The 21970-nt window shown below is 41.7% G+C and overlaps 1 protein-coding gene across 1 annotated transcript in view; it reads left to right on the top strand.

The window, feature by feature from the left end:
* The window catches only part of LOC130277504 (mucin-2-like), an 82442-nt gene that overhangs the window by 18525 nt on the left and 41947 nt on the right, over positions 1 to 21970 (top strand). Inside the window, exons 9-24 of the mRNA XM_056528180.1 lie at positions 24 to 177; positions 2163 to 2267; positions 2714 to 2783; positions 3216 to 3353; positions 5335 to 5499; positions 5882 to 5976; positions 7858 to 7984; positions 8227 to 8482; positions 10287 to 10333; positions 10912 to 11012; positions 11754 to 11905; positions 12059 to 12197; positions 13625 to 13735; positions 13825 to 14004; positions 14913 to 15152; positions 16928 to 17084. Of these exons, the coding sequence (XP_056384155.1) occupies positions 24 to 177; positions 2163 to 2267; positions 2714 to 2783; positions 3216 to 3353; positions 5335 to 5499; positions 5882 to 5976; positions 7858 to 7984; positions 8227 to 8482; positions 10287 to 10333; positions 10912 to 11012; positions 11754 to 11905; positions 12059 to 12197; positions 13625 to 13735; positions 13825 to 14004; positions 14913 to 15152; positions 16928 to 17084 (2237 nt within the window). The remainder of the gene's footprint in view (positions 1 to 23; positions 178 to 2162; positions 2268 to 2713; positions 2784 to 3215; positions 3354 to 5334; positions 5500 to 5881; positions 5977 to 7857; positions 7985 to 8226; positions 8483 to 10286; positions 10334 to 10911; positions 11013 to 11753; positions 11906 to 12058; positions 12198 to 13624; positions 13736 to 13824; positions 14005 to 14912; positions 15153 to 16927; positions 17085 to 21970) is intronic.

The raw sequence follows: 21970 nt of genomic DNA, 5'->3' as shown, positions 1-21970 counted from the left end.
ACATTTTTTTTTATTTATTACAGTCGCTGTGTTGCTGGAAGATGGAATTGCACAGATCTCCCCTGCCCTAAAGTTTGCTCCATTGAAGGGGGAGCCCATTTTACCACTTTTGATGGGAAGACGTATACTTTTCATGGGAACTGTAACTATGTGCTGTTAAAGGCAAGGTGTAGACTAGTCACTTCATGGCACTGTTGTATTTTTGTTTTTTTAATCTTATATATGGGTTATATCATAAATTGTTTGTTACTGGCTAGTACTAGCTAAACGATACTGATAACTGATTAAAAACTGAAATACACAGATAAACAAAGCATTTAAATAAATAAGTTATCAGCCATGTCTATAAGCACCTTGAAGCTACTCAGTAAAATTGCTTTGATAGGCTATGGTAAAACATCATTTATTTTTAAAATCATAGAATACATGATTTCCTGTAGGAAAATAGGTCACAAGAAACCTTTCAGTTAAAGGGATACTCCGGTGAAAACAAATTTTTTTTGAATCAACAGGTGCTAGAAAGATATACAGATTAAATTACTTCTACAGTCATGGCCATAAATGTTGGCACCCCTGAAATTTTTCAAGAAAATAAGGTATTTCTCACAGAAAAGGATTGCAGTAACACATGTTTTGCTATACACATGTTTATTCCCTTTTTGTGTATTGGAACTAAACCAAAAAAGGGAGGAAAAAAAAGCAAATTGGACATAATGTCAGACCAACCTCCAAAAATGGTCTGGACAAAATTATTGGCACACTTTCAAAATTGTGGATAAATAAGTTTGTTTCAAGCATGTGATGTTCCTTTAAACTCACCTGGGGAAAGTAACAGGTGTGGGCAATATAAAAATCACATCTGAAAGCAGATAAACAGGAGAGAAGTTCACTTAGTCTTTACATTGTGTCTGTGGGTGCCACACTAAGCATGGACAGCAAACAGAGGAGAAGAGAACTGTCTGAGGACTTGAGAACCAAAACTGTGGAAAAATATCAACAATCTCAAGGTTACAAGTCCATCTCCAGAGATCTAGATTTGCCTTTGTCCACAGTGCGAAACATTATGAAGAAGTTTGCAACCCATGGCACTGTAGCTAATCTCCCTGGGCGTGGACGGAAGAGAAAAATTGATGAAAGGTGTCAAGGCAGGATAGTCCGGATGGTGGATAAGCAGCCCCAAACAAGTTCCAAAGATATTCAAGCTGTCCTGCAGGCTCAGGGAGCATTAGTGTCAGCACGAAATATCCGTCGACATTTAAATGAAATGAAACACTATGGCAGGAGACCCAGGAGGACCCCACTGCTGACACAGAGACATAAAAAATCAAGACTACATTTTGCCAAAATGAACCTGAGCAAGCCCAATTCCTTCTTGGAAATGTCTTGTGGATAGATGAGACCAAGATAGAGCTTTTTGGCAAAGCACATCATTTTACTGCGTTTACATGTGTATGTGTGTCACAATGTGCACAGTCCTTCTGTAGAGCTCCTCATACATACGGTAGTTTACAGTCACTGACCTCTTTAGGATCACTCTGATCACTGCAATATTTCTAGAAATTATATTGCTGTCTGCTTGATTTAATATACCTGGTATTTCAATGGTATTTCAATGCAACTGCAGCTCTATAAATGCTGCTTTTCTTAGGACTTTAGGTAAAGGTACCAGATGTGGCTTGAACATATGCGACCCATCTCCTGTTTATAAGCCAGAGTTATCCATTATGGACTATTGTTTATATAATTTATAGATTAAATAACCTTAATTTGCTGAAGCCATAATTCAGCTTTTTAGGGTACGTTCACACGTACAGGATCTGCTGCATATTTTTGCTGCTTATTTTCTTCAGCTGATTTTGCTGCCCTTTGAGGTACACAAAATATGCAGCAGATCCTGTACGTGTGAATGTACCCAAATGTACAGTATGCAAAATCCTGCGCATCAAATATGCCCAGGATTTTATGCTGCAGATTTCAATGTAAACTAAAAGACTGAACACTGCTTCAAATCCAGCGCATCAAATCTGTATGTATAATTAGACTCTATGAAGAACAAGGATGGACTTTCATTTCTACTTCTAGTTTCACCTAAATTGTATATACTGTAACGTACATTTAATTCACACATTATTTATGTCTCCAATTTGTTCTTTACCCCGTAGGAAAATAGAACAAATCTTATCCTGGGCAATCTAGTACCCTGCAGGTCCTCAGGGAAAGAGACTTGTCTCAGTTCTGTTACATTAGTCACAGACAACCAGAAAAGTGTGAGTATACAAGTGCTGAGAAGAATATGGCATCAACAAATCATATTCTGTGCAGATCTAAGATGATAGAAAATTGCTTGAGATACTTCATATGTCTTGTACTAAAGGGATCAAAATGAATGGGGTTAAGTTGAGCATTGTAATATGTTCTCTAGCTCGTAGGTGCGGTGGGTGGGAATATTTGTTTTCATAAGTTATCCAAAGGTTCTATGTACATGTATAGTCATATAGACAAAGACCTATGTAAATATACAGACCTCATTGCCATGGTGCCTAAAGTCTCTTTAGGTATAAAGAACAAAATTAGGGGAAATTCAGGTTTTTCTTTGTTCAACTTTTTTATATGACCCTTTAAAAGTCTTACATGATAAAATCCCATGATTTAGAATATGTCAAAGACTACAACAGATATAAATATTCTAGACCTACATTATTAAATCCTGCAGGTTGTGATGTTCAGAGCGGATGGAACAGTTTTCCTGAATAACCTTAAAGTTACGCTGCCGCATTTCACAGGTAAAGTCTCCAAGAGAATGTGATATTTACATATACAGTATATACAACAAGTAGTGTATGGTGCCTTAAATGGGTACTCTGCCCCCAGGCACCTTATCCCCTATTCAAATGATAGCGGGTAAGATGTCTGATTGCGGAGGTCCCACCGCTGGGGACCCCCGCGATCTCGGCTGCGGAGACATCCGGTGCACGGAGCGAGCTTCACTTCATGCCAGATGACAGGATTGAGACTTGCATTGAGGGGGCACGGGCGCGATGTCACGAGGGGCGTTGCCGATCCCCGCAGCACGAAAACAGCGTTCAGAACATTTAGTTCCGAACGCTGGCCACTGGAGTACCCCTTTGAGAAGCATATACAGATGACCTCAATAAAGTACACTGTACATAAAATAAATAAGGTAATTATGCAGATTTTTTGTTTCCCCCCCACAGACAATTTTTCAATACTGCAGCCATCTAAACACCATATTATTGTTCAAACTATCCATGGCCTCCAAATGCAAATTCAACTATTACCAAAAATGCAGCTGTACATCACCACGGAGAAAACTTCCAGAAAACCACTACAAGGTCAGTTAGATTATAAGTAAAATAGACAAGAGGGTCTTTGGGGCTGTATAAAACACCCCATTAATAAAGGAATTCAAGTGCTGATAAGACAAAAGGAGTCAACATTGCCCTGTTGTTTACAGGGGTTTTCCAGGTTAAATATCCATGAATTAAAATAGAATACGTTTATCAATATAAGATCGGTGGGGGGGGGGGGGGGGACACGATCAGATGTTTTCCAGAGCTATGGTGTCCATATATACAGATAACAGAGCCAGAAGCAGACACAGAGCGAATGCTCCTACTTATTTGTAAGGGAATAGAGCTGAGCTGGAATAATGATGCCCAACCAATACACAATGTATGGAGCTTTCTACTTTGGCTTTGTTCTCTATATGTGTGAGTGCCATGGTACCATAAATAAAGCCACAACAGCTTCTACAAGTTATGAGAGGTGACAAAGGTCTAGTTTGTTCTCTAATTTTCTCTATAGTAGTATTGCAGTGAAAAATGTGGTATATTGCACATATATCTTAGCACTAGCAGTGTGCTGCTGTAATTCTTTTATTTGTACTTGTAGTTCAGCCACAGCAGCTTGAACTTGATATGTATATATAGATAGATAGATATAATAAGTAGTTGCAGCACAGCTCAGTCCCCCCAAAAAAAATGGGTGCCAGCGTCCAAACCTGATCAGGGCCTTCTTTAGACAAAAAATTCCAATGGCGCAGCACTCCAATAAAAAAAAGTTTTATTCACACATATCTCAATATGGCAACGTTTCTGCTCCTATGGAGCCATTTTCAAGCCTGTATAATAGTTGTGTAGGATGTGCTTTTTATGCTAAATTTTTGAAGGAAGTGGCTGCCTCCATCTTGGTTCGTGCACTCCACCCATTCCCCTAGGTGTTTTTAAGTAGGGAATAGCTGTATCTTATATGCCCAGAAATTGTAGGCTTAGTGCTAGCCCCAGAGAGGTATATCTAAAGTGTTGGGCCCATCCCAAATGAGGTCACCTTATCATGGTGGGATGGTACACACTATTTAGCCAAATGGTAAGCTAAGAACCTTTATTGTTCTCTATACTGGTGTCACGTAGGGCAGGGATAGAGTGCAGCCCTGAACTCGCCCACTTCCTCTGTCCCTGCCTATTTGCCTACACGCCCTAGGCAGCGGGTCCACAATCATGGTGCCGGTAGTTTCCTATATAAGTGATGGGAATCAGTTGTCAAAATAATAAACTACAAAAACTGACAAAGGGTGGGAACAGCTGGAGGCACACAAAAAGAAAATAACCTAAACACACACACACACACACTGAATGCAAAGTCAACAAGCCGAGTCAAAATCCAGGAGGGAACGGAGTAAAATAACAGATCCAAAGAGTAGTCAAAAGCCAAGCCAAAAGTATTAGAATCAGATAGACAATAATAATACAAAGGTTGCTAGTTAGGTTACAAGTACTTTCACAGGCAAAGCCTGGATGGGAAAGGCATCTAGCAGGAGGACTCTGATAGGTAGCAACTGAACCACACACAGAAGCACAGAGGCGTAGTCCTAGCAACCAAGATAAACAAAAAACTTTCTATAGCAGATTAACTCTTCGGGTTCTTACAACCAGTGTTTCAATGAAAAAAGTGTTATATTATTATCATATCACTACACATATATCTTAATGCTAGCAGTGTGTTGCTGTAATTCTTTTGTTTTCACAAATTTGTCCCACTTAAGTGTACTGAATTGGTCTAATGGTACTGTATGACCCCTCTGTTTTACAATGGGTAGGGGGAAATCAGGGATGACCTCTCCTGTTTGGAAAATGGGGCTATGAGGTAAACTTGCACCAGGATAGAACCACAATCGTTTTGTAGCCCATATATTGTACATATAGTTGGTCTAGTTAGTCTACAAGCAGGAAATATTTGTGAAACCCAACAACATAACTCAATAGGAAAGAGTATGGAGGTGTTTGACAATACATTTTTTGCTTTTTTAATGTAAAGGTCTTTGTGGGAATTTTAACTCTAAGGAAGTAGATGACTTTACAACATCAGGAGGACTTGTAGAAGCCACAGCATCAGCCTTTGCCAACTCGTGGAAGGGCCTAGATTCTTGCCAAGACATTTCCGACCGACTGGATTCCCCTTGCAGTGTCAGCATTGAGAACAGTAAGAATAAATGTAAATGTAAATAAAGAGTTAATATAAAGGGTATTTTGTATTACTTCTAAATTTGTCCAGGAATGAATAATCTTTTTTCTTACCCAACTCGTTAGAAAATCTTAAAAAGTTAAAATATTATTTACTCACTTTCTGTCTGTTATCTCTTCCATTTAGTAATGTGGTTTGTAAGTCCTCGTGGGCGGGACCATCTCTCATTTTTTACCAGTCTGTCACTTTACATTTACATTATGGTCAGTTCCTTCGGGTTTCAGCATAGCCATCATAGCTCTTGTAAAAACAGAAGCCATGGCACCTGTGTAAACAGTGCCTAAGTTGGTATTTCTTTGAAGCAATAACTTATTTCACTGTTACTTCTTTGCCTTTCCAGAAAATTACGCAGATTATTGGTGCTCTAAGTTGGAAAACAATGAGTCTGTTTTTGCTAAATGTCATTCCGCCATAGACCCATCTGAATATGCAAAGGTTTGTATTGTTATATATCACTATGCACAGATATGTACAGCTGCCCCAGGAGGAAACGGTTATCAATCACCAAAGTGAATACATTCTTGAGAATTTTTTTAGAATTCTACATTGAATTGTTTAATTAAAAAATATTAAATACAAGCCTACTGCTACAATTCAGACTTACTATTGAGAACACACTAAAGTTCTTCAACATTTGGATTAGATCAGTGGTTCTTAACCTTGTTGGAGGTGCTGATCCCCACCAGTTTCATATGCGCATTCACTGAACCCCTCTTAATTGGAAAAATAAAATATGATTTTTTCAAATCCAAAACATAGGAGGTATAGATTTAAGTATATATTTATACATAGGTGCACAAAATGAACAAAACCATTAAAGAACAAAACCATTAAGACACATTAGGCGCAGGCAGTGTTCCCCCACACATTAGGCAGACAGAGTTCCCCCACACATTAGGCGCAGGCAGTGTTCCCCCACACATTAGGCAGGCAGAGTTCCCCCACACATTAGGTGCAGGCAGTGGTCCCCACATTAGGCGCAGGCAGTGTTCCCCCACACATTAGGCAGGCAGTATTCCCACACATTAGGCAGGCAGTGTTCCCCCACATTAGGCAGGCAGTATTCCCCCACAATAGGCAGGCAGTGTTCCCGCACATTAGGTGCAGGCAGTGTTCCCCCACACATTAGGCAGGCAGTATTCCCCCACATTAGGCAGGCAGTGTTCCCCCACATTAGGCAGGCAGTATCCCCCCACATTATGTAGGCCAGTGGTCTTCAACCTGCGGACCTCCAGATGTTGCAAAACTAGCGGCTGTCGCCAACGGCTGTCCGGGCATGCTGGGAGTTGTAGTTTTGCAACATCTGGAGGTCCACAGATTGAAAACCACTGATGTAGGCAGTGTTCCCCCACAGACATACAGCCTCCAGCCATATACAGTGTATGGCTGGAGGCTGTATGCCTGTGTATTGCCCACTTCAGTGCTCCGACCACCGCTCCGGCTATAGCAGTAGGTCTCGGGACCGGTGGTCAGAGCACCAAGCTGGCCAGCGTGCGTCTTCCTCCTTCTTTATCCTCCGGTCCTCGGCGCCTTCGTTTCCATGGGTGCACGCACAGGACGTCAGTGATGTCCTGGCGTGCCCTATGTCCCGGCGGCCCTGCGTTTTTAAACTTAACGTGGGGCCACAGGGAGTTAATAGTGATGGGGGAATTGCCCCGTCGCTACGGGACGGGCAAACACTGGCTCTGCTCGGGGCCCCAAGCAATTGCTTGGTTTGCCTGTCCTGTTGCGACCTCCCCCACCGAACCCCCGAGACTGATTCACCAAACCCCTGGGGTTCGATTGAACCCAGGTTAAGAACCACTGGATTAGATATACACTAACAACCTCAAACGTGTTACAGTAGCAGTAAAGGGTTCACAGCAGGTCATGTTTTTGAGCCTGAACGTGGTGTGAATCCAGACTTGCTTTGCTGTCACAACAGATTTGCACATGTGTATTATTTTACTTTGCTAGGAAGGGCTGACTAACTTTGTTTATTGGGCTGTTCCTCTGTTCCTCTTCTTATTAATCTATGATTAAATTGACATCTGGGCATCACCATTCCCCTTGCTAATAGGGAGGATGTGTCCTTACACACTCTGATGATCAGCGAAGAACAGTGCCAGAGTGAGTAGGCACTCACCCTGTTCACAAGGGTAATGTAAGCCTCTAGTTATCAATTTTATTATTCATTTCCAGGAGGAATAACAGAGGGACATAACTGCTTTTGAGAAAAGATGCTTCTAAACTCTTTAAGAATGCAAATATTTACAAAAAACAGACATACCAGGAGAGCTGTAATATGTAATAGACCCTTTTATGTTTAACCCTCAGAGGTGCCGCTATGATTCATGTAACTGTAAGGAGAGTGAGCAGTGCATGTGCGCAGCTCTCTCCTCCTACGTCAGAGCCTGCGCTGCTAAAGGGATCATTCTGTGGGGATGGAAGAAGGGAATTTGTGGTAAGAGCAGAAATATACTGAGGATTGCATGCATATGCACGTATAGCTTTGGTCTGGTTATTTCTTGCAATAAAGTTACTTCTCTCCCTTGGTTTATATTTTTCATTGTTTTCTTATTTTTTTTAATTCATCACAAAGAACCAATGAGATTTCTATTTAAGTAACATGTGATTGCTATACAATGTGATTTAACTATGCGAGTCAATGAATAGTATCTTCTGCTCTCACTTTATCCTGTACAGACAAGGATATCACATCCTGCCCGTCTAGCCAAATCTACCTTTATAACTTGACCACATGCCAGCTGACCTGCCGATCTCTGGCAGAGGGCGAGAAGGTTTGTTCCAGTGTGTTTACCCCAGTAGATGGCTGTGGGTGTCCAGATGGGCAGTACCTAAATGAAAAGGACCAATGTGTACCCAAGTCAAAGTGCTCCTGCCACTATCGTGACACCTACCTGAAACCTCAGGAGAGAATCACCACAAAGGATAGGCAGTGGTAAGTGTTGGGCAGGAATAAAGTTTTGCACTAAACGTTCATACTTAGTTTACTGCGTATGCATTCTAGATTATTGTACATACATCTTTTTTTGAATTTGTGAAGCATTTTATAGCATTTTTACCAATGATATAGGGTAATGACAATAATATATAAAATATGACAGATCTTATGGGTGCTCCCATTTCATTAACTGTGTTCAACCTAATATGAGTACCTCATATACCTGAGAGGGGTACTCCGCTGCCCCAGCGTTCCGGGTGTTTCGTTCCGAATGCTGGTTGCGGACGGCAAGGGGTCGTGACATCATGGCCACAACCCTCGTGACACCATGCCCCCTCAATGCAAGTCTATGAGAAGGGGCGTGACAGATGCCTGGACTCTCCCATAGACTTGCATTGAGGGGGTGGGGCGTAACATCACATGGGGCTTGGCCATGATGTCACGACTCTTTGCCTACTACACCCAGCATTCTAATTGAACGCCTGATACTGCACAGAGATAGCAGGGGTCCCAGCTGCGGGATCCTCTCAATCAGAATAAGATGTCTAGGGGCGGAGTACCCCTTTAATCTGAAGACCACTCCTTATAGTACATTCAAAGTGCTCTGCTACTGGGAATCGGTAAAGATGGCCACAGTATGGAAGGAAAGGGGAGAGCAGTGAATAGGGCCCCCATTTTCTAACCTGAGGCGGAGCATGTAACCCTTCACTGCCTTGTGCCATTAACCATTAAACCCTTTCCTATTTAAACAATACATGGCAGTATTTTTTGGGCATTAAATGGCAGTGTTGGGTGGGCACTGCATAAGACCACAATTTGGAAGTGTTAATAGTAGTATGCGGGTACAAACTTTATATATGAAAACCATTATGGAATGTAAAGGTTGTGGACACCATTGACATAGAATAGTCTGCAATATTCAATCACATTCATTCATTCCAATGTTTAACCTGCTCCTAAGTTCATGTAGGTGTGTCCTTCTTGTAATACATACTGGATGTGAGGTCTGGGTATTCAGGAGTCTGCAGTTTGCAGTGGTTACTATGCTTTCTCTCTGCATATGTACACAACCTATGTAAATCTACTGTGTAAACTACCTTTTGTGCACTTTCTCACCTATCTACAGCTTGTGTGAGCTATCCTCAATGTATGCTCATCCAAATCTCCATACTCTTATGTGCTGTGTACTCCCTCTTCATTCCTGCTGCTATCTCTAACAGCAGAAAATTGTCAAAAAGGTGCAGCTATCTGACAGATTTTCCTTACCATCTGGATGACATATGACAGAAGGACATGTAGATTTATACTACAGAAGCAAAATCATATGAAAATGTTTAATGAAGACTATTTAAAAGTTGCTTGACCTTGCATTTAGGAGTCAAATTAACAGTAGAAGAAAACATCAATGCAAAAGTGTCCATAGCCTTTAAGCTGGAAAGAATGATCATAAAAAAATGCAATTTTTTTCAGACTGCATTTTTTTTTTTTTTTAAACCATACAAATAAAAGTTATGCATATTTTACAGAGCTATAGGGGTATTCCCCACTCATAAACTGATAGCATATTACTACTGTCACTTGAGGAGTGGTGGGAGTCTGACCTCTGGGACTCCCAGTAATCCTGATTCTCAAGATTGTTGGTGGCCTTAGAGGTCAGACCCCTTACTGAGCATGACATAATATCATATCCTAGCAATAGGCCATCAGTGTATCAGAGAGTAATACCCATTATAAAACACAATATTCGCTATTATCCCATTAGTAAAATGTATGTTATTAATCATTTCTTTCTTCCTGATAGTATCTGCCAAAATGGGAATCTTGTCTGCCCCAGTCAAGTCAATAAAAGTAAGAGAGAATATATATGATCAATCCTTCTAAATGACATTTATGTTATTTTATATATGTGTCACTAAGAAGCTACTGGATTTTATTTCATAATTATCAAATCTCTTTAAAAATTTCCAAAAGCAAAAAATCAAATCGATGAGAGTTAAACCCAAATGGCTTCTGTGATGACCCAAGGGTTTCTCCTATACTGTCCAGACTGAAGTACTCTTGTAAAGCCTATATCCAGGCAAACCTTGACTGGGTTCTTAAATCTATGTGCAGAGCGGGTGCCATCTTTCTCTTTTAAAGGGGTACTCCACTGGCCAGCGTTTGGAAGTACCGTAAATGTTCCGAAAGCTGTTTTCAAGCTGCATGCCCCTTGTGACATCATGGCCAAGCCCCCTCAATGCAAGTCAAGTCCCATGCCAGACAGCAAACATTGTCAACCATATAAGCTTTAACAGGGCAATTTTTTTTTGCATATTTAGTGCTATTTTGATCTAATATAAAATAATAAGTGAATAATATATACTAGACACTTGGAAAAATAAATAATTGGTCAATGCTTTTAAACCCCTATCTAACCGTATTTACAGCTTGTTCTGGAGGAAAAGTTTACTTTGACTGTAACAAAAATCAGTCCTTGCCTTCAAGAACCACTATCCACAGAAGCTGCAAGACTTTGAGTGTTGAATACGTAAGCTGACATTATATTTTATTTATTTTTAGTGATTCCGAAATAACATATTTTGTATTCTGCTAGTACACAATGGAGTACATAGGAGAGAGAGCACCGTTCAAACATCAACATAGACCCTCCATTAAAGTACAGGGTTTTACCGTCCAGGATAGTTTGTTTGCTCCTCCAGATCCTTTATATTAGACAGAGAGAACCTGATGAAGAGGGGGTCCCACCCCTCGAAACGCGTTGTTCATTTGTATGCCTCCAATAAATCATTTTTTTTTTTTAATATCAAGTCCGCTTCCTGACGGTTATTTGATAAACAGCTCCCGAACATCCAGAGGAGAGCGCCGTTGACTACACCATTTCTAGGAGATTTTTACTACACCTTCTGCATTATATGAGACAATCCCATACTTGTTAGCAATGAGGTTCCACTGAAGAGTCCTGTGTATAGGTATTTAAAACCTAGTATCTAAGGGGACAGAAACAACCAGGCATCCATCTCCAAGTGCCTAATTGTAGACACACAATATTATTTATATATACTTTTCCTCTGGACAGGTTTTGATAAATCTCCCTCAATGTATAGTATTTTACAATTCAGTAATGCAGTGGAAAAATTGTGGACACACCATGTACTTGTGTTTCAGAACCATTGAAGTGTATATAACTGGAAAAGACAACACTATATAATAACCGCACTTTATATTATATAGGAAATAGTTTGGGATTTCCAATTTTTCTTTCATGCAGTTCCAGACAGAGTGCATCTCAGGGTGTGTTTGCCCCAATGGACTTCTAGATGATGGAGCCGGAGGTTGTGTCCCTGAAGACAGATGCCCTTGTGTCCATAATGAAGACATTTATCCTCATGGAACTCAGGTCAAAGTGGACTGCAATACATGGTAAACTCATGGCCTTTTGCAATGATGGCCAAGAAAAACAATATTAAAAGCATATTATTCACCATAGTTGATGTCCATCATCAGATTTATGAAGATTCCTATGCTGGAACATCTGGTGATACATTTAATGTTGCTGTTTGTATTCATTGACAGCTTATGTCAGAGAGGAAGATGGACATGTACAGATACTGTCTGCCATGGAACATGTACGATCTATGGGAACGGTCATTATATCACATTTGATGATAAAATTTATGACTTTGATGGGAATTGTGAGTTTGTGGCTGCCCAGGTAATTGATCCAGTATGTGATCATTTTTATCACTAATGGTTAAAGGTGAACTTCAGTACTTAACAACTTGTCCCATATATACAAGATAAAGTATAAGGTCTGATGTTGGGGGTCCAACCGCTGGGACCTCCTGCAATCTTCTGCTTGGCGCCCCAGTGCTTCCCATGCACGGAGTGTCCACTGCAACCACCGCATGGAGCAGTGACTGACTCGTCCCCTCCATGCATTTCTATGGAAAAGCCGGAGATACACGAGTGCTGTATCTCCGACTCTCCCATAGAGATGCATGGAGGGAACGTATGGACCACAGCTCCATGGGATGGTAGACATAGCTCCATGCACCGAGTGGTGGAGCCAGAGCACCAAGAAGGAAAACACAAGGGGGTCCCACCAGTGGGAACCCCGCAATCAAACACTTAACTTGTCCCTTATCTTGTGGATAAGAAATAAATACCAGAGTTCCCCTTTAACATTTTCATGGTATATTACATTTTTCTTGACCTAAACAAAGTTCTCTATATTTACTGCCTATCATACTAAATTATCTACTTGCCTGCCCTGCACTTCTAATTTTAGAAATGAAATATAAATTCAGAAGTGTTAAAATGTAGTTAAGATATAAACACAAGAAATATAGTGTAAAATACTCATTATTTGGTTAAAAAGTAGGTAGAGAAACAGTAAGAGTGATCAGGAGGATATAAAGAGGTTAAAGGGGCTGTAGCAACTGGACAAAACCTTCTGAAAATGAAGCTGCCCCAAAGATCAGCTGATCACCATGTGATCGGTAGAAGAAGCTTCATGTGCCCACAAAAATATGTTCCCTATTACAGCAATTGCTTTTTCCTGGAATTCCCAAGAAGTAGGAGACTTACTAAAAAATCCATATAAGCACGACTAAGGACCATGATGCAGACATCTGAAATGCGTGGGCGGTCTGGGAAATCTTGATTTTATGATTTTGCAATAGTTATTTAGATATGAAAAAAAGTTTTTGTTTTTATGAATGACAACCACTGGCGATACTATATAAATAGAAGAAAGTCCAAATGCAGTAACGGGTCCCTATTTATCTGTTGTTATGAGGGCTGTCCTGTACTCTCCGAGGCGCAGAGAGGCTGCCTGAGTGAGCTGGATTTTGTTGTTCATTTCACTTCACCAAAATCCATAGGGCCGTATTTGATAACCCAGTTTGAAAACATGGCAGTCATAACCAATTGTAACAAAATACCTACTAATAGTTTGCCTATGGATTACTGTTGAGAAACTATGTCTTAAAATAGCTGGACATCTCCAGATCATTGTGCTTTCCAATCATGGACTGAAATATCTATGTAGTCAAATTACTATGTATGTGGTGAAATGTCTAACGTACTATTATACAGTCTATAATATGAAACTTTGTCTATATTTAAAATGCATTCTAGGACTACTGTGAGACTGAGAGTTCTGGTGGCAGCTTCAGTGTCCTCACAGAGAACATCCCATGTGGTACCACTGGAGTTACATGTTCAAAGTCTGTCAAAGTCTTTCTGGGGGTATGTATGAGTAAGAGAGTGTTAAGGAAGACATGAATGAGTATATAACAACTACTTTTAAACGAGTATTGTATGTCAACATATTTCAGAATACCATGCTGAAATTATCAGAAAAACATGTAGTGAAGACTGTCGGAGAAGGAGGAAAACACATCGATTATCTAACTCGAGAGGTGGGAATTTATTTGGTCATTGAGGCAAGTAATGGAATTCTGCTGATTTGGGACAAGAAAACCACCATATTCATCAAGGTGTCACCAGCATATAAGGTAAGAGGAGGTCACAGCCCATACCCTTCACTATAATCGACACAATCTATGGGCAAACATGGTGCTGTTTCTAGATTTGTCCAGGAAACGGCACCACTCTAGTCTTGTTCCTTTCATGTAAATGGGGGAGAGACACAATTCACAGCAGCAATTCCATAAACTATCACTCCAATGCTGGACCTGATGGGGTATTCAATATTAAGCCATAATACTCTAGAGAACCATGCATATTGACATTAACCCCTATACTATGCTATTAAAGGAGTACTCCGCCCCTAGACATCTTATCCCCTATCCAAAGGATAGGGGATAATATGTCAGATCACCGGGATCCTGCCGCTGGGGACCCCCGCAATATAGCAAGCAGCACCCACCTGTAACTGCTTCCGGAAGAGCTGGAGGATCTCAAGCTAATTCCTCCCGACCACGGGGACGGAAGATTGTGACGTCACAACTCCGCCCCCCGTGTGATGTCATGGCCTGCCCCCGCAATGCAAATCTATGGGAGGAGGCGTGACGGCTGTCACGCCCCCTCCCATAGACTTGCATTGAGGGGGTGGGGCGTGATGTCACACGGGGGCGGATTTGTGACGTCACAATCTTCCGTCCCCGTGGTCGGGAGGAATTAGCTTGAGATCCTCCAGTGCTTTCGGAAGCAGTTACAGGATGTGTAGGGGCGGAGTACCCCTTTAAAACCTAAACCACCCTTCACCATTAGGTATATGACCAGGAATGACTGATCGCTTAATAAGTCTATGTAAAAACATCTTACGTAATTCATATAAATAGTTGGTAAAGTGAGCATAATTGGGCGCACTTTACTAACAAGTATATCTTTAGGCTTTAGATAGTACACTATTTTATTAAAAATTTAGAATTTTCTAAATTATTATTTTGGTCTTTTCTAGGGAAAACTGTGTGGTTTGTGTGGAAATTTTGATGATAATTCCCAAAATGACTTTAAAACAAGACACATGATACAAGTCATTGATGTCCTGGAATTTGGAAACAGCTGGAAGGTGGACGCCACATGTCCTGATGCTACAGATGTAGTCAACCCCTGCAGTCAGAATCCTCATCGCCATTCCTGGGCTGAGAAACAATGTAGTCTAATCAAAAGCCACATTTTTAAAATCTGCCATAGCAAGGTACAGAGTTTATATGAAATATAGTAGGCAGCTGTCTATGGCAATAATCATGGGGTTCCAACCACTGAACCCTTTCACAATCTTAAAGGGGTATTCCAGGAAAAAACTTTTTTTTTATCTATCAACTGGCTCTGGAAAGTTAAACAGATTTGCAAATTACTTCTATTAAAAAATCTTCATCCTTTCAGTACTTATGAGCTTCTAAAGTTGTCTCTGAAGTGCTCTCTGATGACACGTGTCTTGGGAACCGCCCATTTTAGAAGCAAATCCCCATAGCAAACCTCTTCTACTCTGTGCAGTTCCCGAGACAAGCAGAGATGTCAGCAGAGAGCACTGTTGCCAAACAGAAAACAACAACTCAACTTCAGCAGCTGATAATTATTGAAAGGATTAAGATTTTTCAATAGAAATAATTTACAAATTTGTTTAACTTTCTGGAGCCAGTTGATATAAAGAAAATAGTTTTTTCCTGAAATACCCCTTTAATATTGGGAGTTCTGAATCTTCTGTCAGAATGGAGCAGCACTCAAACAATGCTTCTCCATTTATGTCTATGAGACCTCTGGGGATAGCAAAGCTCTGTACCCCTCTATCTTTGGCAGTCCCTTAGACAGTAAATGGACTGGAAGTATGTACATCAGATTTCCGCTCTATTCTGACAATAGACTCAGCACCTATGGATAGGGAATAAATATTGCTGGAGTCTTAACATTTCTGAGTGGCTGATAATTCTCTATGGCACAACAGTACACACATATATGAATGTTACATGCACAGACATCACTTACAGATGTATAGCTATAGTGTCTGCAGATGTAGTATATACCAGTATTATAAATGGCACATAGTATGTAATGGACCTGTTACAGGTTTTGCATTAGGGCCCAGGAACTTAAAGGGGTACTTCGGCCCTGAGACATCTTATCCCCTATCAAAGGATTGGGGATAAGATGTCTCACCGCAGGGGTCCCGCTGCTGGGGACCCCCGCAATTTTCTATTCGCCACCCACCTGTTTGAGCTGCACGCCACGGTGCCAGCTCACAAACAGCCGGGTGGTGACCATGGGGCCGGAGTATTGTGACGTCACCCCCCCCCCCCCACACGCTATACAAGTCTATGGGAGGGGGCGTGGCGGCCGTCATGCCCCCTCCCATAGACTTGCATAGCGGGGGCGGGGGTGACGTCACACGGGGGCGGAGTAATGATGTCACGATACTCCGGCCCAGTGGTCACCACCTGGCTGTTTGTGAGCCGGAACCGCGGCGTGCAGCTCAAACAGGTGGGTGGCGAATACAAGGTTTTGCGGTGGTCCCCAGCGGCAGGAGCCCCGTGAAGAGACATCTTATCCCCTATCCTTTGGATAGGAAATAAGATGTCTCAGGGCTGGAGTACCCCTTTAAAGTTACACCTATGATAAAATGCATGCTTAACGGAAACAAATGTGCATGTTAGGAGAGATTCAGGGCTGAAACTGAGGGCAAAACCATTGTAGATCCAACAGGTAAACTATATGCTTCCTGGGGGAAATGTGGTGTGTTTGGAAACCCCTGCCTTGGGCACTAAGAGGGCACATTTTATCTCTTCTTGTATGGTGCAAAGCTTTGGTTGCGCAATAGGTATTCTATGGGAAAGACAATGTAAGCAAAACAGATCGATGTGAAACACATATGGATAATACAGTACTTTACTGATCCTGAAAAATCATAATTGTGAATGAATCATAATTTCAGTGGCTGCCCTGTATATTGATAAAGATATATCAGCATTTTTCTAGGTTGATCCAAAACCATTTTATGAGGCCTGTGTAAATGATGCCTGCTCATGTGACAGCGGGGGAGACTGTGAATGCTTCTGTACTGCTGTCGCTGCCTATGCTCAGGAATGTACCAAAGCAGAAGCCTGTGTCTACTGGAGGACCCCAGACATATGCCGTGAGTACAGAACAACCGCAATTTGCTATTATAAATCATATGCCAAAAATGTATGCCTTATGCCATACTAAGTACAGGGACTAGGGTGGAGGTGGATGATACATATTCAAAGAACACGTGCACTAGGCATATGACAGGCTAAATAATTTTTACCAGACTGGGCCTATAAAGGTATGCATAGTGTTACAGGAAAACATATTCACTGCTATGATTGATTAACCCCTTAAAGGAGTAGTCCAGTAGTGAACAAGTGGTGAACAACTTATCTACTAAGGATAGGGGATAAGTTTGAGATCGCGGGGGGTCCGACCGCTGGGGCCCCCCGTGATCTCCTGTACGGGGCGCCGGCAGCCCGTGCAAAGGGGGCGTGTCGACCCCCGCACGAAGCGGCGGCCGACATGCCCCCTCAATACAACTCTATGGCAGAGCCGGAGCGCTGCCTTCGGCAATCTCCGGCTCTGCCATAGCGATGTATTGAGGGGGCGTGTCAGCCGCTGCTTCGTGCGGGGGTCGACACCCGACATCTGGCCGGAGAGCCTGGCCCCCGTACAGAGAGATCCCAGGGGGCCCCAGCGGTCGGACCCCCTGCGATCTCAAACTTATCCCCTATCCTTAGGATAGGGGATACGTTTTTCACCACTGGACTACCCATTTAAGGACATTTTTTTAATTTATTTTTATTTTTGCACTTTCGTTTTTTCCTCTTCGTCTTCATTTTTCCACTTACAGACCCATATAAGGGCTTGTTTTTGTGCCACCAACTGTACTTTGTAATGACATCACTTATTTCACCACCATATCTACAGCAAAATAAAATAAAAATATTTGTGGGAAGAAATAGAAAAAAAATTAACTTTTGGGGGCTTTTGCTTCTATGCAGTACACTTTTTGATTCAATATTCTATAGATCCATATGGTTAGAATGATACCAAACGTATATATAGGTTTTCTTTTCTTTTACTACTTAAAAAAAATTATAAATTTTTTGAATGAAAATCAGTAAGTTTAAAATTGTCTTCTTCTAACCCCCAACTTTTTTTTTTTTTTTTTGGAGTAGACTGGGACGTATGAGGGCTCATTTTTTGCACCATGGTCTAATGTTTTTAGTGATACCATTTTTGTTTTGATGGGACTTTTTGATCAGTTTTTATTTTTCTGGTATATGAAGCGACCAAAACTACACAATTCTTCACTTCACTCTATTTTTTTTTACATTTATGCCATTGACCGTGCGGTTAAATTAAAATTATATTTTATTTGTTCGGACATTTACATACGCGGCAATACCACATTTCAATTCCAAAAATTGGAAAAGAGGGTGATATAAACTTTTATTAGGGAAGGGGTTAATTTATATTTCTTATCTTTTTTTTTAACATAGGAGACTATTACCTGCAATCTTCAGATTGCATACACTGATCAATGCTGCTCCATAGGAGAGCATTAATCAGTGTTATTGGTGCTCGACTGCTACAGCCTGCAATGGCTGGCTGCAGCATAGGAGCACCGATCGGATGGCATAGAAACATAGACTGTGTCAGCAGATAAGAACCATTTGGCTCATCTAATCTGCCCAATAATCTGAATCCTATCAATAGTCCCTGGCCCTGTCTTATATGAAGGATAGCCTTATGCTTATCCCATGCATGTTTAAACTCCTTCACTGTATTTGCAGCAACTACTTCTGTAGGAAGGCTATTGCATGCATCCACTACTCTATCAGTAAAGTAATACTTCCTGGCATGTAACCCAAGCCCTATACATCAGTCAAGGGGGTCTGAGAGGTGCAGGTAATGGGGGAGGAGTGCCAGGTTGTGGCACTTTTACAGCTTGGCCACACCTCTTTGACAATTAGCTGAGAATAAAAAAAGTGATTTTATATGTTTGCCAACGACCATCAGGTTCAGGAAAGGTATAGTTTGCTTTTATACCCTAACATCTATCCAATGGTGTCTGTAGCTCTTAGCAGCAAATACTAGACATGTGCAATTCGGTTCGGCACGAATGTCTAAATTAACGAATTTTACCGTTTTCGTGCATTCGGACCGATCCGAATGCACGAAAACATATTTTGAACATTCCCGAATAGCCACGATAATACGAATAGCAAAGTAACGAATACATTCGTTATTTCCCGACAATAATGCTGTAAATAACGAATGCATTCGTTATCCGTAAACGAACGAATATAGTTTGATTTTTCGCATACATTCGGTATTCGGGTACATTCGGTAAATCTTTTTATTCTTTTTTTGGACTTTAGCGATCCTAAAAAATTATGGAGATACCTTTTTTATAAAAATTTCGTAGGGTATCATAAAAAAATCATAATAAAAAAGATACAGTGGTGATGGAAAAAATTGTATCTAATGAAATGTATCATTTTTATTATGAAATGTTTATTCATTTTTAAACAGGGATCAATTTATGTGAGCGGGTAAAGCACTAAAAATGTAGCCGACAATAATGAAAATGTAGTGTGTGCGTGTTTTTCACTTTTTTTAAAAACATTTTTTAGGTAGTACTACTACTCCCAGCATGGAACACACTGTTCCATGATGGGAGTAGTAGTTACCTGTACTAATTGACAGATCGCAGGGGTCCCTTGCGATCCTCTTGTATAATGTACAGATGCGGCGGCCGCTCTTCTATGGTCCCCTGCACTCACGTATATGTACACATATTCATATTTCCCGCAGAGCTGTGATTGGCCAGATGGTTCCAGCCAATCACAGCTCTCTGTGAGAAATAGGAATATGTGTATATATACGGCCGTGCAGGGGACCATAGGAGAGCGGCCGCTGCATTCATACATTATACTGGAGGATCGCAGCGGCTGTCAGGAGTGATACCCGCAGTGATCTTTCCTTTACTACAAGTACTAATACTCCCAACATGGAGTACACTCTGCTCCATGCTGGGAACTGTAGTACCTGTATTAATAGACAGATCGCAGCGGGTGTCAGAAGTTACACTCGCTGCCATATGTCTATTAATGCAGGTACTACAGCTCCCAGCATGGAGCAGAGTGTGCTCCATGTTGGGAGTATTAGTACCTGCAGTAAGGGACAGATCCCAGGGATGTCACTCCTCCTGACACCCCCTGCCATCCTCCTGATGTGAATGTCGGGATCAGCTGTTCTCAGGGCTACAGAGCCAGGAGAACAGCTGACGCTGAGCCGTAGGTATATATCGTATATCTACTGCCCAGCAAGAACTTACAGTGAGCTTGCAATGTGTATACAGTATACACATTGCTGGCTCACTTAACCCCTTGCTGAGCTGTGCGCTATGCGCAAGCCCAGCAAGGGAAGAGTTAACTTACACTGCTGGACAGTGTAAGTTAACCCTTTGGGCGGTATACACAATATACAGATATCTATAGATAGCTGTATACAGTGTATACAGAAGATGAAGTCCAGCTTACTTCCCTCGAGTCCCGGACGGGGTTCGTGTAGCTCCGCCCCCTAGTGATGACGTAATTAGGGGCGGAGCTACAGAAGGGAACAAGGCTAATTAATCTGAAGCTCTGTTCACATTGTACGTTTTGTATAATGTGAACAGACCCTTCTGGCAGTGTCTACCCAGACAGGGAGACTCCAGCTGTTGCTAAACTACAACTCCCAGCATGCCCAGACAGCCAAAGGCTGTCTGGGCATGCTGGGAGTTATAGTTTTGCACCAATTGGTGGCTCCCTGTTTGGGTAGACATTGCATCATGGGTGCTCTCCCCAGCGGACAGCGCCAAAAATGTCATAACCAATTTTTTGTGTTTTTTTCTTCTCGTTTCAGATCCGTGTATGCAGAGGATTACTGCGGATTCGATGGATTACGGCGGATTATTTATTTTTTCCTTTAATAAAATGGTTAACGAGGGCTGTGGGGGAGTGTTTTTTTAAATAAAATAATTTTTCCAATGTGTTGTGTTTTTTTTTTTTTTTTTTTTTGAATTTTCAAGGTTGGTAGTGGACGCTGTCTTATTGACGGAATCCATTACTAGGCCAGGGCTTAGTGCTAGCCCCAAAAACAGCTAGCGCTAACCCCCAATTATTACCCCGGTACCCACCGCCACAGGGGTGCTGGGAAGAGCCGGTACCAACAGGCCCGGAGCGTCAAAATGGCGCTCCTGGGCCTAGGCGGTAACAGGCTGGCGTTATTTAGGCTGGGGAGGGCCAGTAACAATGGTCCTCGCCCACCCTGGTAACGTCAGGCTGTTGCTGTTTGGTTGGTATCTGGCTGAGAATGAAAATACGGGGAACCCTATGCGTTTTTTTTTTTTTATTTTTTTATTTTAATTAAAAAAAAAAAACGCATAGGGTTCCCCGTATTTTCATTCTCAGCCAGATACCAACCAAACAGCAACAGCCTGACGTTACCAGGGTGGGCGAGGACCATTGTTACTGGCCCTCCCCAGCCTAAATAACGCCAGCCTGTTACCGCCTAGGTCCAGGAGCGCCATTTTTGACGCTCCGGGCCTGTTGGTACCGGCTCTTCCCGGCACCCCTGTGGCGGTGGGTACCGGGGTAATAATTGGGGGTTAGCGCTAGCTGTTTTTGGGGCTAGCACTAAGCCCTGGCCTAGTAATGGATTCCGTCAATAAGACAGCTTCCGCTACTAACCCTGAAAATTTTATAAAAATTAAAAAAAAACACAACACATTGGAAAAATTATTTTATTTAAAAAAACACTCCCCCACAGCCCTCGTTAACCATTTTATTAAAGGGAAAAATAATAATCTGCCGTAATCCATCGAATCCGCAGTAATCCTCTGCATACACGGATCTGAAACGAGAAGAGAAAAAAACACAAAAAATTGGTTATGACATTTTTGGCGCTGTCCGCTGGGGAGAGCACCCATGATGCAATGTCTACCCAAACAGGGAGCCA

The sequence above is a fragment of the Hyla sarda genome, chromosome 6, assembly GCF_029499605.1.
Source record: "Hyla sarda isolate aHylSar1 chromosome 6, aHylSar1.hap1, whole genome shotgun sequence".
Classification (NCBI taxonomy): Eukaryota; Metazoa; Chordata; class Amphibia; order Anura; family Hylidae; genus Hyla; species Hyla sarda.
This window is presented reverse-complemented; position numbering and strand designations above follow the sequence as displayed.